The following is a 15499-nucleotide window of genomic DNA, read 5'->3' as shown; positions in this document are numbered from 1 at the left end:
CATTTACTGATTTGTTTTGAGCTAAATGACCCTGAAATTGAAAAGCTCAACAAACGAATTCTTAAAAGGCTGAAACTTGGCATGGTACCATCATTTCACCTTCATAGCATGTGCAAAAAAGTAGATAGGGTTACGGCAAAACTGGTGCACTTCGTGTACAAACTGGACAATCTCTTTCGAAGTATCAGTGTTTCGGACGAAAACTCATCTGTTACAAAGGCATTTCATTTTTCTAAACTTATTACAACTCTAGACTTTTTGTGCGTTCATTATGCACCATTCAAGGCCACATTATCAATAAACTAATCAGAAATAAATAGAAGAAAATATATGAAGCAGAAAAGAAAAAAATTATATAAAAAAATATTTGCGCGCTGCCCAGTGGGTCTACTCGGCCCTGGGCGTGGTAATGCAGGCCCATAAGGCCAAGCAGGCTCATAGGGCAGCGCGGCAAAGTTAGGCCCAGAAGCCTGCTTTAGAGAGGTGCTCGGAGGAGCAGCCACGGCTGGGTTTATAAACCAGTGCGGCTGCCCTTCGCTCGACTAGGTGGGACTAAACTTTGTGCACCGCGGAATGGGAGCGCACCCTCTTTAGTACCGGTTCGTGGCTCTAACCGGTACTAAAAGGCGGGTCTTTAGTACCGGGTGGAGCCACGACCTGGTACTAAAGAGGGGTCGCTTACCGCCGCTTAGGCTGCCAAATTTGACCTTTAGTACCGGTTGGTGGCTCCAACCGGTACTAAAGGCCTCTCCTATATAAACAACACTTACGAAAATTTCAGTTAGTTCATCTGCTTCATCGCGCCCATCCCTGCGCGCGCCGCTCCCGTCGCGCGCGCCCCGTCGTCGCATCGCCGGCCGTCGCCCCGCTGTAAGATCGACCGCCCCGGTAGCCCCCTGCCGCTCGCCGGCGCCCTTTGCACACACACACACACAAGTAAACAAACACACTAAAAGATCGTGGATGTCGCCTAGAGGGGGGTGAATAGGCGCTTTAAAATAATTACGGTTTAGGCTTGAACAAATGCGGAATAAACCTAGCGGTTAATTTGTCAAGCACAAAACCTACAACAACTAGGCTCACCTATGTGCACCAACAACTTATGCTAAGCAAGAAAACCTACTTAGGTGATAGCAAGATATGACAAGAAACAATATGGCTATCACAAAGTAAAGTGCATAAGTAAAGGGCTCGGGTAAGAGATAACCGAGGCACGCGGAGACGACGATGTATCCCGAAGTTCACACCCTTGCGGATGCTAATCTCCGTTTGGAGCAGTGTGGAGGCACAATGCTCCCCAAGAAGCCACTAGGGCCACCGTAATCTCCTCACGCCCTCGCACAATGCAAGATGCCGTGATTCCACTAAGGGACCCTTGAGGGTGGTCACCGAACCCGTACAAATGGCAACCCTTGGGGGCGGTCACCGAACCCATACACTTTGGCAACCCTTGGGGGTGGTCACCGGTACCCGTCAAATTGCTCGGGGCGATCTCCACAACCTAATTGGAGACCCCGACGCTTGCCCGGAGCTTTACACCACAATGATTGAGCTCCGAACACCACCAACCGTCTAGGGCGCCCAAGCACCCAAGAGGAACAAGCTCAAGGGCACCAAGCACCCAAGAGTAATAAGCTTCTCAACTTGTAACTTCCACGTATCACCGTGGAGAACTCAAACCGATGCACCAAATGCAATGGCAAGGGCACACGGAGTGCCCAAGTCCTTCTCTCTCAAATCCCACCGAAGCAACTAATGCTAGGGAGGAAAAAGAGAGGAAGAACAAGAAGGAGAACACCAAGAACTCCAAGATCTAGATCCAAGGGGTTCCCCTCACAAAGAGGAGAAAGTGATTGGTGGAAATGTGGATCTAGATCTCCTCTCTCTTTTCCCTCAAAAACTAGCAAGAATCCATGGAGGGATTGAGAGTTAGCAAGCTCGAAGAAGGTCAACAATGGGGGAAGAACACGAGCTCAAAGGATAAGGTTCATTGGGGAAGAAGACCCCCTTTTATAGTGGGGGAACAATCCAACCGTTACCCTCAAAACAGCCCCGCAGAGGGCGGTACTACCGCATAAGGCAGCGGTACTACCGTGGAGTTAGGAGGGCGGGAGAGATACGGACTCGAGCGGTACTGCCGCGATGGTAGGGCGATACTACCGCTCATGAGCGACACTGCCGCTCTACTGTCGCTGCGGAGTACCGCACAATCCGGCACGAAAAATGACCCCTCGAGTCGACGCGGTAGGGGCCTGGTACCGCAGCGGTACTACTGCTGAGGACCCACCGGCGGTACTACCGCTGTGGAGCGGTACTGCCGCCTGTGACTCCTAAGCGGTACTACCGCTGGGTACCGCGGTACTACCGCTGGCGCCATCCTAAAGCCACTACCACGAAAACAAGTATACTTCACGGGAAACCAAAACTGCCATAACTTCTGCAAATGAGCTCCGAATTGAGCAAACTCAAGCTTGTTGGATACAAGACGACGAGTAGCATCAAAACAGCGAAGAACCGGCATAACCTCCATGAGCATCTATTCCTAGATAGAAACTCTAAGTAGCAATATCATACACCATTGTAACCCCTCACACGAGGTATTCCTCCACCATTAATAACCAAAACAAACATGATGTAGGGTATCACTCTCCGGAGGCCCGAACCTGGGTAAAACCTTCGTGTGATCTTCGATCTAAGACTTTCAGCTGCGCTTGGACCCCTATCGAGGGATCAGGCGGTATTTCGCACCGGCAGGGTCCTCGGCCCGGCCCATTGGTCGGGTGACGACGTGATGAGTGACCCCCAATCTGGGACACCGTTACATGGCCTTGCAGGAGCACAACTTTCTTTCGTGGTTTGGTTAATTTGGTTTCTTGGCGGATAAGTTGATTGTTTTCTTGTCAGGTAAGTTTACGACTTGGAAACAAAGTCACTTGGTGGTTGCGACCTGATACCGTGTGGATCTCCTATATATAGAACTTACCGACCACGACCACAGGCACACCGAAACGAGTTAGGGTTTTGCCTCCTCTCGCTACTTGCACTTCCACCATAGTATTCTCCATCCCTATTACGCCGCCATCGTAGTATAATCCATCCTGAATGCCGGCGAGTGGGACAGAAGGTCTCCGGAATCTCTCGAATTTGTGATCCTGCAACATGAGAGGACGAATTAGGTTTGGGGGGGGGGGGGGGTCGTCTCCCATCCAAGTCAGGCGACGTTGCATACCAATGTCTGCAACATCGCCCGCTTCTACCTGTCTTCACCAACATCTTCACCAGAAACATCGCTTCTGCAACAGCCACGGCTACAAATGAACAATATGTTTGTCATGGTCGGATCATGTCTCTAATTATGGTTGTTGTTGCATGTGCGATGTTGATGTTTTGTTCAGCTAGTATGCTAGAGCTATGCATGTTGATTACTGTTCTAGTCATAAATTATTTGCTGGAATTAATCACAAATTTGACTATCGTCCTCGACAATATAAGCCTTACGACTGGCTGGCTGGAACTGCAGGGATAGCTGCACGACCCGGTCCTGCCAACTATGCTTAAGAGCCCCCAAGACTGCCTCTCATCTTTGCAAGGATTGCCCCTTCACTAGTGCGATTCATATGCACCTCTTTCCTAGGTAGAAGACCAGTTCCCCATACCAGCATGAGTCTCTCCCTCTCTCCCTCCTCTCTCCTCTCTCCCTCCCTCTCTCTCTCCCTCGCTCCCTCTCTCTCTCTCTCTCTCTCTCTCTCTCTCTCACACACACACACACACACACACACATCTTCAACGGTATGAGAATGACTGACGTCAAAGGTGGCACACCTCACCTTCCATAGTATCTCGCAAAGGGCCATGGCCTTTCGAGCAAGAGTACCACATATTCAGGAGTCATTGGTACGCATTTTAGATATTTTTTTGTGTGTGTGCGTAGGGTCTTCTAAATGAAAAGGCAGCTCTCATGTTGGTTGCAAAAAAACTGACTTGTGCACGCCACGAAGTGTGTCGTTCTTCTTATTATTATTTTTAACATAAAACCCGCTTTTGTTTTATTTTATTTTGAGGGTACGCCAAAGGCGTACCTTAGCTTTATAGAAGGGAGAAAATATGTACAAGAGATTACAAATTTGCCGGTTAGGCCACAACCGACCTTACCGAGCCTCCACTCCACTCACACGCTACTCTACTACTCTGACATACGTTGATCTCCAAACGCTCCTACCGTGGCCCAAGTCCTCATATCGTCGAAGATCATATCCACCATGTCATGCTCGTTCTTGATCTGGCCCGATCCAAACACCCTCGTGTTCCTCTACTTCCATAACGCCCAGCAGATAAGCATTACGAAAGTGTCAAAACCTTTCCGAGATTGCTTATGAATTCGCTTTCTGGCATCCGACCACCATTGCACCAACCTTGAGTCATTGGTTGGGCAAATCTCCATCGTCAACCCCATCCTAGCAATGCAACTAAACCACACTTGCCTCGAGAGAACACATTGCTGCAGAATGTGATCTACCGTGTCCTCCACTTGGTCACATAGGAAGCATTTTGATGTTTGATCTTGCAGACCGTGTCTAGTCCTTCTGTCCGATGTCCATAAACGATATTGCACAGCCAGCCACATGAAAATTTTGCACGCCAGAGGTGCCCAGCACTTCCAAATGGCTCCAAAGGAGTGGAATCTAACTCCTCCCTCACAAAGCATCTTATAGGCAGAAGATGCAGAGTACGTTCCTGACGCATTCCAAGCCCAAATGGGGCTGTCCTCGGTCCGAGCATCCAGTTGCACCTCCTCTAAGATCTCCCAAAGGCCTATAAACTGGGTTAAGCCTTCCGTGCACAAGTTACCCACCACATCATTCATCCAAGAGTGCATACACAAAGCATCGCGGACAAGCCTCCTGTTAGCAACTTGCGTATGAACTGACATCGTGACCAGAGGGGCAATTTCCGCGATGGTTGTGCCATGAAGCCACCTATCTTTCCAAAACAAAATTTTATCTCCCGCTCCAACCTTCCATTTTACCAAGCTTCCAAAAGCTTGAACAACCGGTTTGTCCGCGGTCAAGCTGAGCCCTTGCCACGGCCTGGAGGCATCCGTGCGTCTAAGCCATTCCCATCTCAATCTTAGGGCAATGACATGCTTGTGTAGATCAATGACGTCAAGTCCTCCCATGTGCTTTGGCCTACACACTCTCGCCCAAGATACTACACATTTGCCTCCCTTAGCTTCCTCAGTCCCGCCCCAAAAGAAAGCCCGACAGCCTTTGTCCACTCTTTCAAGAGCCCATTTTGGCGCCTCCGCAATCATGAGGTGGTGAGTAGCCCGCGCTCTCATGACTTGGTTGACAAGAACCAGCCTGCCGGGTCTAGTCACCAAACCCATTTGCCATCCCGGCAAGATGTGAAGGGCAGCATCCACCATCGGCTGCCACTCCGATCTTTTCAGCTGCCAAATGCTTAGCTGCAATCCTAGATATTTGCATGGGAAGGTGGCAATTTTCCAGGGCAACGCCGACTTCACAATCTCCTCGTCCTCAGGCTCCGCCTGAATCATGATAGCCGCAGATTTGGCAAAATTCACTTTAAGCCCAGATGCTACTCCAAAGATGGTAAGTGTTTCTTTGACAAACAGGAGATCCGGCCGTGTGGGTTTGATGAAAAGAACCACATCGTCAGCATACAGGGACAGTCGCTGCACTGGGCTACATCCATTGATGGTACTCATCACTCCAGCCTCATGTGCCGTGCCTTGATAATGATATGCGTAAGGACATCCATGGCAATAACGAAGAATAAAGGTGAGATCGAGTCCCCTTGCCTCAGTCCTTTAGCATGCATAAACTTGTCGCCTGCACAATCATTAACGATCACTCTGGAGCTAGCTATAGTAAGAAGAGTTGCGACCCAAGAAATCCACCGCTCCGAAAAACCTTTGGCTCTTAACACTTCAAACAAGAACGGCCACGCCAAGGAGTCAAAAGCTTTAGTGATGTCGAGCTTGAGCAACACTCCTTTTGCTTTCCTTCTATGCATCGAACGTGCCATTTGCCTCACTAGAAGGAAATTATCATGCAAGCATCTCCCCTTGATGAATGCTGACTGGTTCACCTGGACAAGTTCCCCCATGCGCGATCTAAGTCTCATTGTAAGAAGCTTAGATGCAATCTTGGGCATGCTGTGCACAAGGCTAATCGGCCGGAAATCAAAGACCGAACACGCATCTGGAGACTTCGGCAGGAGAGTGATCAAAGCTTGGTTTAGCCGCCCAAAACCCCTACCATTCCTAAGGAAAAGCTTATGAATTGCAGCAATGAGATCTGCCTTGATAACCTCCCAAGCTTTTTGAAATAACAAACCAATGAACCCGTCCGGTCCCGGTGCCTTGTCCGAGGGTAAGTCCTTGATGACTGCCCAAACCTCCTCTGTAAACATGTGGTCCTGCTCCGAGAGGTCAACGTGAGCAACTCCAAGAAAACCCGCTTTTATTAACTTGGGATAATGGTTACATCATTAATCAAAAGGGCGAGAAGCTCCGCGCGCATGTGCTTCTTCCATCCATGCACTGCATATAGTCCTTATAGCCATACTGGTTAATTCGTGTGCTGCTACACGTTTGCCTCTCCATAGCAATGCTCAATGTTAATCTTCGTAAATTCACAAGATAAGTGGAAGCTGTCATGAGAATGGCAGCAACAGTTCCACTGGAAAAATAGCGTCGGAAACACTAAAATAAATGCAGAAAATATTCACACCCGGGGCAAGTTTAGGACTTGCACTGGTAGAAAATGGGCCTTTAGTCCCGGTTCGCAAAGGCCTTTAGTCCCGGCTGTGCAACCGGGACTAAATATGCGCGACTAAAGGCCCCCCTTTAGTCGCGCCTCTTACGAACCGCGACTAAAGGCCTGTCCATGTGGGCGCCAGGGGGCCGTCGGGGCGGAGGACCTTTAGTCCCGGTTCTCGTGGCTAACCGGGACTAAAGGCCTCCTCCGTAGGTTTAGGGTTTTTTTGCGAATTTTTTTTATTTTTTTTATTTTCAAATTTCTGAATTATTTTAACCTCTAATCTCTAATCACCACCCCTCATCACTGCTCAATTTATTCTCTAATCACCCCTCATCATTCCAAATCGTCTAACTTCCCGGACGGTCACCCATCCTCTCACTACTCCAGCCTGAGCACGCTTAACTTCCGGGTTTTATTCTCCCTCGTTTCCAAGTCTGCACTTGTTGTTTTCCTGACAATAGTAGGATGTCAATTCTATTAACCCTCAGGAATTTAGCTTGAGCATGAAGTGACACATTTCACTGTTTGAGTTTGAAACTATTGTTTTAAAAAACAATAATTATTTAGTAACACTAATATTTCTGGAATAATTAGTTTGACCATTGTTTGACCACTGTTTGACCACAGTTTGACCAGATTTGACCAAAATTTAAAAAAAAACTGAAATAATTATTTAATAACACTAATATTCTAGAATAATTAGTTTGACCATTGTTTGACCACAGTTTGACCACAATTTGAAATTTTTTGAATTTTTTTGCCTCTCCAGATCTTAAAAGCTCCGTATCTTTTTTTCTGTTAGGTTTTTGAGGATTTTGAAAATGTTTAACGGGGTTCCCCCGGTTAAATTCGGATGTAACTTTTCGAGTAGATGATTTTTCATATAAAAAACTTTTTCATCCGAGTTCGTATGCAAAAGTTATGCCCATTTTAAGAAATTGCAGAGAGATTTTGCAAATAAAGTCAAAATTCATATTTGTTAATTTTCCCAACAACTAGACCACATATCACATGAGAAACTTATTTTATTTTATTTTTTTGACATTTTCATGATTTTCTTTTGGTTTTTCTAAAACTGAAAAGGCGGTCAGGGGGGTGGGGTAGAGTTTGATGGGCCCTTTAGTACCGGTTGGTCTGGCCAACCGCGACTAAAGGACTAACCTTCAGTCCCGGTTGGTCTGGCCAACCGCGACTAAAGGCCTTCGGGCCAGCCTGAGGACCTTTAGTCCCGGTTGGCCAGGCCAACCGGGACTAAAGCCCCTCCCGTCCGCCAGCTGTCGACCGAGCGCGCTGGGCCCAGATAGTTGGTCGCGGGTCTCCTCCCGAACCGCGACTAAAGACCCCTTTGGTCGCGGTTCGATTATTTTGGGGACTAATGGGGCGTATGGAAGCCTCTTTTTCTACTAGTGTTGTGGTTTCTTGCACCACAAGAAACCTATATAATCATCTAAAATATGCTTAGTTCCGCCCATGGAGGGAATTTTCATTCCTTTTTCTTTTGCGAAAATACAATTTTGGTTCCATGTTGGCCAGAATCTATTGATTTTTTGTTTTGTTGGTTGGATTGATGCCGGCACGTATTACTATCATAGTATACCATCAAATGAAAAACGTATTGTTCAGTTTTTTTGAACATCAGTACAGACGCAAGCGCTCATACATACGTGCATACACTCACACCTATAAACGCACACACGTACACCCTACCCCTATGAGCACCTTCGAGAGATTGAGCCGGCATGTCATCTTGAAATTTACGAAGTCACCGTAGGCGCCTCGTCGTCTCCTCCCACTGAAAGCGTATCGCCGGAAATCCTAAAGTAAATCCAGGAATAATGCGGAACACCAGGACTTGAACCCTGGTAGGCTGGGATACCATTGTCCCTCTAACCATAGGATACCACTGTCCCTCTAACCATCTAGCCATAGGTTTGGTTTGCACGTAGTTGTGTCGCAGATGTGTACATAAAACGCTCTACGTACGTGACAACAGTTTTTCCAATATATAAAAAGTTTGTTTTAATGTCGGTGATGAAGAGTACAAAGTACAAACAATTGGAGTCGGCCGCGGTCCGTTCTGAACCGACTCCGATTAATCAAGTCCTACAAACACGCAGCGATCCGTCGCAAAACCCACCCCAACCTCGAAGATCGGAAGAGGAGAGATCCATCCAACAATTACGATGTCGTCGTCCACTAATAAGAACAGGAAGATGGTCCGCCTCCACTCGTCGGACGGCGAGGAGTTCGAGGTGGCGGAGGAGGCCATCGGCGGCGCGTCGGCGATCATCAAGGGCATGCTGGAGGAGGAGGAGGACTCGATGGTGGCCACCAACAAGGTGATCCCGCTGCCCGTCACCGGCCCCATCCTCTCGCGCGTGCTCGAGTACGTCAACCGGCACTCCGACGAGGACGGCGCCCTGTACCGCGACGCCCCCACCGCCGACGACCCCCTGCGGCGCTTCGACGACCAGTTTGTGCAGGTGGACCAGGACACGCTCTTCGACCTCATGGCGGCGGCCAACTATCTGGAGATGCAGGGGCTCCTGGACCTCACATGCCGGACGGTGGCGGACCAGATGCTGGGCAAGACCACCGACGAGATCCGCACGCACTTCTACATCCACAATGACTACACCGCCGACGAGGAGGAGGAGGTCCGTAGGGAGAACTCGTGGTGCTGGGAGTAGCTGCAATCTTGATCACTAGTACTCACGTTACGTAGGCTAGGATACATATCAATCCAGCAATACATCCACGCTCCTGATGCTTAAGACTAAATATGTTTTGGCTTGTGTTAATTTGCTATATATGTTGATGCAAGCCGATTAACAACTAATCTTGATGTTATGGGCGTAAAGAAGAAGAAATGTTGTTCCGCCAATTGGTCTAATATCTGTCCTTGCTAAACAATTCTAATATTGTTTGCTACTCCTTCCATCCCAAAATAAGTGTCTCAACTTTATATTAACTTTAGCACAAAGTTGTACTAAACTTAAGGCACTTATTTTGGGACAGAGGGAGTATACATTAACCGATTGATCTTGTGCGAGCGTCAGCGGCCTCCATGTCCGTCGGATGGGCTAGTGAAACGGCCCGGAGGTAATCTCACATTCTGCAAGTGGTCCATTGTTTTTGAAAGGGTTTCTACAACTAGTCCCTTGTTGATCTAAAAATAAATCTTCAAGACAACCTATGTTTCATAAAAGAAACCGCAACACAACCAATGTTGCCAAAAAAAACACAACATGATCCTATGTTGCAATTCTTTTCGCAACAAGACCTTTGCAAGTAGAGGTGTCAGAACTGATGGCTTGCGAGGCGGCGGATCGTCGGGCGGCGTGTAGCAAACCCATATGTTAATGCGTTTTCGAGTTTCTCATACAGGATATTGTTTCGACAGAGGTATATGTTTGGTGCCGGCAGGCTGGCTAAGATTTGGGCCGGCTGCCTCACACACACACGTCGGCCCCACCACTGCTTTATCTCATCTACCCTTATCTCTACTCGAAAACAACCCGGACCATCATCTCCCACCTCCCGATCCCCTTTTTCCTCGGCCTCTTTCCCTTCCCACGGCAACAAGTCGACTCCCGTCTCCCATCAATCCACCCGCTCGTGCTGCTACAGCTCCCCACCAAGGTGCAGCCACCGCTTGCGTTGTGAGAAGAGTGCCCTAGGTCTGCACCCGCGACAGAGGTGCTGAGGCCGTGTCGGGTGCGCATGCATGCTACAAAGGACGGGATGGAGGGTGACCATGATGGCGGCTGCAGCCTGGTGAGCGAACGACGATGCTGGAACCACCAGCCGGTTTTGTTGCACCTGGTGAAGCAGGACCTCGAACCAGCATCTCGTTTTGCTGCAACTGATAGTGAAGCTGAAAACTAATAGTTGTTTTCGCTATAACCGTCAGCATACGGAGTGGCAACTGGCTATGGAGAAGCTGGAACCAGCTGCGAGTGGGTGTGTTGGTGGTCGTTGGCTGCGGTGGAGGAGGCGTCGCCGCTTCTTTTTTCGCGTCCAGGGACGGGACCAATGCTATAAGGGGTGATTTTTACTGGAACCAACGATGATTTGTGCGGGGACTGGTGAATGTTTTTTGCTGGATCATTTATGGTCAGTGGCTTTTTTTGTTGCAACCGCTAACGTTTTTTGCTTCAGCCGTTGATGTATTTTTGTGCGGCAGGCACCTACCAATGATGGAGACGATGGGGGAACGGGGTTCTATGGATAGCTCAGACTGTGGCGCCACGTCTGGGTGGTCCATGGTAGGTGGCCCGCGTGCCCGCCCGAGGCCACCGTCATTGGGCGGCTTCCGACGCCTGCTAGAGCCGTTTAGCGTGTTGCCCCACACGTGACTATCCAGCGGACCTGCCTGGTGGTGCCTTTGGGCCGAGGCGGTCTGGTCCGGTGGAGCCATGTTGGGTGATGCGAGCTGTCTGATATGTCCCGACGCCATGCGACCCGGCTAGGTGGGCCATAGACGGGTGGACAACTTGCCTGCACGGGGCCACCGTTATTGTGGGGTGTCGGGCGCAGTCGTGAGCGAGGCCCAGCGCGGCGCCTTCTGTAACGTCCGTCCTAGGTCGGATGATATAGGCAGGTCGTTGTGCTCGCCGTGTCGCCGGTTTGAGCGGAGTAAAGTCTATTTTAAACCCTGTGTCTGTAGAGCATGTCGTGAACGAACCTTGACATCCGAATCCCTGAAATTGATACCCTGACTTCTTCAATCCCGATCTTTTTTACCTTGAGACCGTATCCAAACAGAAAAGGCCAGGATGAGTGAATTATGCAGCACATGTTTGTGGGGCCCACCTGTCATCATGAGAAAAAAATAGCGAAATACTAGTTAATGCGTATGTACTTCTAGAAAATACCCACAGAAACCTGTCCGTTGGATTTGAAATTGCGGTCCAGATAGCAATCCCTGCTCTCCTTGTGTTTCTCCCCGAGCAACCGATGCTAGTCCGTGGAGCCACCAGTGGTTACGGCGGCGGCGAGCTCCGTTCCAAGGCGATGATTTCCGCGGCGGCGACCCAGGATTACGGCGCGTCTCGTCCTTCCTAATCTGCACTCTCCGTCCGGCAATCCTGTTCAGCCCCAACGCTCCTCTCCGGAGGCCACTCCGTCCTCCCGAGATCCGAAGGTACCTTGCGATCTGCTACTTGATGAATTGGTTTATTGCAAGGCAAGGTTGGGGCATTCCTAATCCCTGTTGGAACAAAATTTGATGGACTCGTGCCCTTCTTTCTTTCCAGATTGTATATTTCGTTGCCGACATCCTTGTACTTGTAGGTTATGCCTTATGGTTTTCTCATCCAGCCTAGTAAATTATTATTAAGATGCCTGTGTTCACGATATTTGCATCGATTGATCTCAAACTGTACATGGCAAATGATTAACTAGTAGTAAGTGCACCGAAAATTCACTTGTGCGCGCACATCGCATGCAATCTGTGGCCTTTTCTTTTAGCTTTGGTGTGATGAACAGATGCAGGTAGAGTACTGAACTGATATGTCCTACATTTAGGCAATTCAGAATTGCTTCATGATAGGCTGAAACAACATTGTCGTCGCAGCAAAATAATAGTATGAAATGAGAAGTACGGCGGACATGGATTCTTCCAACATTACAAGTCTGTACTCTCTCCTGACATGCAGATACCCTGATGGACCAACGAAGCAGTAGTGGATCTACTAGCAGTCAAGAATTCTCTGTAAAAAGGAAATGCGGTTCTTCCAAGAGGATGGCAAGATCATTGGTGGCGGTGGAGCTTCACCTTCTGCCCCATGTAAGGATCGCTGTTTTCACACACTGCTAAATCTTGACTTCAACAAGGAGTATGAATACTGATTCATGACTACTTTTAAGTTGCTGCTCGCGCTTATTGTAGGATGTGCTGCATGATATACTGTCGCGGTTATCTATCAGAGATGTCGTGAGGATGAGCATACTCTCTCGTGAATGGAGACAGCTAAGGATATGCCACCCAGACCTGGTGCTCACCCTAGACACCTTCTTAGCCAGGACCCAGGTTTTGGTTGTAGTTGTTACTAACCAGAAAATTGAGACTACTGAATTCATCACCAATGTGAACAATCTATTGCGCCCACTGTGGTCTACTTCTACTACAGGTACCACTACGCTGGATAAGTTTGTCATCGAATTTTGTCTTCGCAGAAATGACAAGTATCATATTGATAGATGGGTTAACTTCGGCACCGCGTCAAGGGCTAAGCACATTGCTCTAGATTTCACAGAATTCACTTACTTCGACTCTTCGTGTTGCAAGAACATGTATATTTTCCCTCTGTGCAAATTCAGTGGTCAAAACGGCTCTTGTGTCAAGTCTCTTAATCTGGGCTACGTATGTTTAAAACTGCCCCTCACGCATACGACAGGAGCTGTGCCGGTTGCAGTACCTGCGTGTGCGCCATTGCAAACTGAAAATTATAGAGTTGTGTGCTCCGAATCTTACCAAATTTGAGCTTGACGAGGTTCTGACGGAAATTGTGCTCATTCAATGTTTGAAGTTGTCAGAGGCAACATTCGTGTCAAACATGAGAGAGCACTCATTTGACGACTATGGTTTCAGGTTCACCTTCACCGACCTTCCAACTGCCCTTCCTCATGTGACTATTCCTACTTTTGAATGTTGATCAGGTTTGCTCCTGAAAAGAAGTACTCCATCCGTTCCTAAATATAAGTCTTTGTAGAGATTTCACTATAGACCATATGCAGATGTATATAGATGCATTTTAGAGTATGATTCACTCATTTTGCTCCGTATGTAGTCCATAGTGAAATCTCTCCAAAGACTTATATTTAGGAACGGAGGGAGTATCTCATAGTATTTCCTTTGATTTTGCCATCACCATAATTACATTCAGGCTCATGGTGATTTGCCACGTGCATTGGCATCAAATTAATTTATATTGTTGAGGCCGTGCATTATTTCTGTTCCAGGTGCCAAGATTCACTGAAGCCCAGAGTAGGTTCAGCAACTTGAGGAATCTGAACATGAACCTTCTTGATCACTATTTTGATCCAGAGGATACTAGTTGGGTTTTGGGACTGGTTGATCTCTTGGAATTAACACCTCTCTTAGCAGAAATGGAACTGCATGTAAGTGAGCCAAACATTATGGTGCTCCCTCCGATCCATATTAATTTTCGCAGCTTTAGTAGGGAGTAACATTTTCTGCTATTATGTTTGATCTTGCCACTAGAACACATATGTATATTGAAATGAATGGATATATGGACGCAGATTATTAAGAATGGTCCTAGATGTTGGCTTCCTGAACCGAAGATGGTGACAGCTGTGCAGGGGCCTCTACATCGTCACCTCAGAAGTGTCCACATGTCGGGAATTTGTCACGTGTTGGGGCTAATTGAGCTGGCACTCTACATCCTTGGGAATGCTACTGTGCTTGAACGTATGGTAATAAATCCAGTGGCACATCCCAATAGACTTACCGATGATATCCATTCATTCAGCGAGCCTGTTAGTGTTGATGAATGGGACAATTACTACATCGATGAGACGAGGGTGATTGCAAAACAACACCTTGACAGAGATGAATTCCGCCATATCCTCACATTTTTATGAATATAAATAGTGCCAGGCCTGGTGACGCGATGATTGATGGATCCACTCGGCGTGGTAATCCATCGGGATCTTTTCGTTTTCTCTCGCGAAGCAATTGTGAACTCCGGACATTGCTTGCAATCTGGATTGTTATTATGCTTTCACCCTATATATGTCCTCTTCTTTGGCACTAGTAGTAAGAGCACAAGGCGGGTAGTAGTAATGAACTGATTTTTTTCCTTTATGAAATTTTGTGATTGTTGTTGTCCGTTTCTATTTATCAAACCAAAGACTATGCGTGAAATGTATTAATCTGTTCATTGATCATCCATCTCATCTAGTATGCGTACAGATGCCCGCGAGTAAGGCCATTTCTCGGTGCCTTCGGGAGTATAAGCGAGCTTCAGTCTCGTTCCTTTTGGATGCCTTCAGGAGTAAGCGAACTGGTCAGAACGGAGGCATGTACTACAAGCTGAATGATTAGAAACACAAGCAGTTGGTAGGTGCTTTTTGGCTTTAGTACTATATGAACATAAGCAGGTAGTGACGAACTTATATGTGTACCCTTTCGGTAATGGAGTCCGGGAATTATAATCTCTTTTATGCAGACAAAAAGTGCATGGAAAATATTGATCGATTCGCATCTATGGTATATTAATGGTCGTATAGCTCTTATCCGGTCGCCGGCTCTTTGTTGCATCGTTGCAGGTTCGCTTGGTAGTTGTCATTGGTTTTTATTTTGTCCTTCGTTGAATTTAGTTACTTTAATCCTTTATTAGGGGAGAGTTAAATGAAGCAACTTCATACAGTTGAAATTGAGCTATGATGCTTTTAGGTTGTTATATATTATATATTTGATAGAAAACAAAATCCAAGAGAAATAGACAATCTACAGCTCAGAATATGGGCTTACAAAACCCAAACCCTAAGAAGATTAATTAAAATACATGCACTACCAGCTCTTTGTTGCATCGTTGCAGGTACGCTTGGTAGTTGTCGTTGGTTTTTATTTTGTTCTTTTTTGAATTTAGTTACTTTAGTCTTTAGGAAAGAGTTAAATGGAAGCAACTTCATACAGTTGAAATTGAGCTATGATGCTTTAGGTCGTTATATATTATATATTT

General features: G+C 47.3%; 1 protein-coding gene across 1 annotated transcript; it reads left to right on the top strand.

The window, feature by feature from the left end:
* Positions 1–8968: 8968 nt before the first annotated feature.
* On the top strand, positions 8969–14396 carry LOC141042151 (uncharacterized). Its single transcript, XM_073509701.1, has 6 exons — positions 8969–9442; positions 10699–10748; positions 10972–11053; positions 12679–13152; positions 13752–13910; positions 14055–14396. The coding sequence occupies exons 1-6, from the start codon at positions 8969–8971 to the stop codon at positions 14394–14396; spliced, it is 1581 nt and encodes a 526-aa protein (XP_073365802.1).
* The last annotated feature ends 1103 nt before the right edge of the window (positions 14397–15499 follow it).

Source organism: Aegilops tauschii, chromosome 2, assembly GCF_002575655.3.
Source record: "Aegilops tauschii subsp. strangulata cultivar AL8/78 chromosome 2, Aet v6.0, whole genome shotgun sequence".
NCBI classification, from domain to species: Eukaryota; Viridiplantae; Streptophyta; class Magnoliopsida; order Poales; family Poaceae; genus Aegilops; species Aegilops tauschii.
This window is presented reverse-complemented; position numbering and strand designations above follow the sequence as displayed.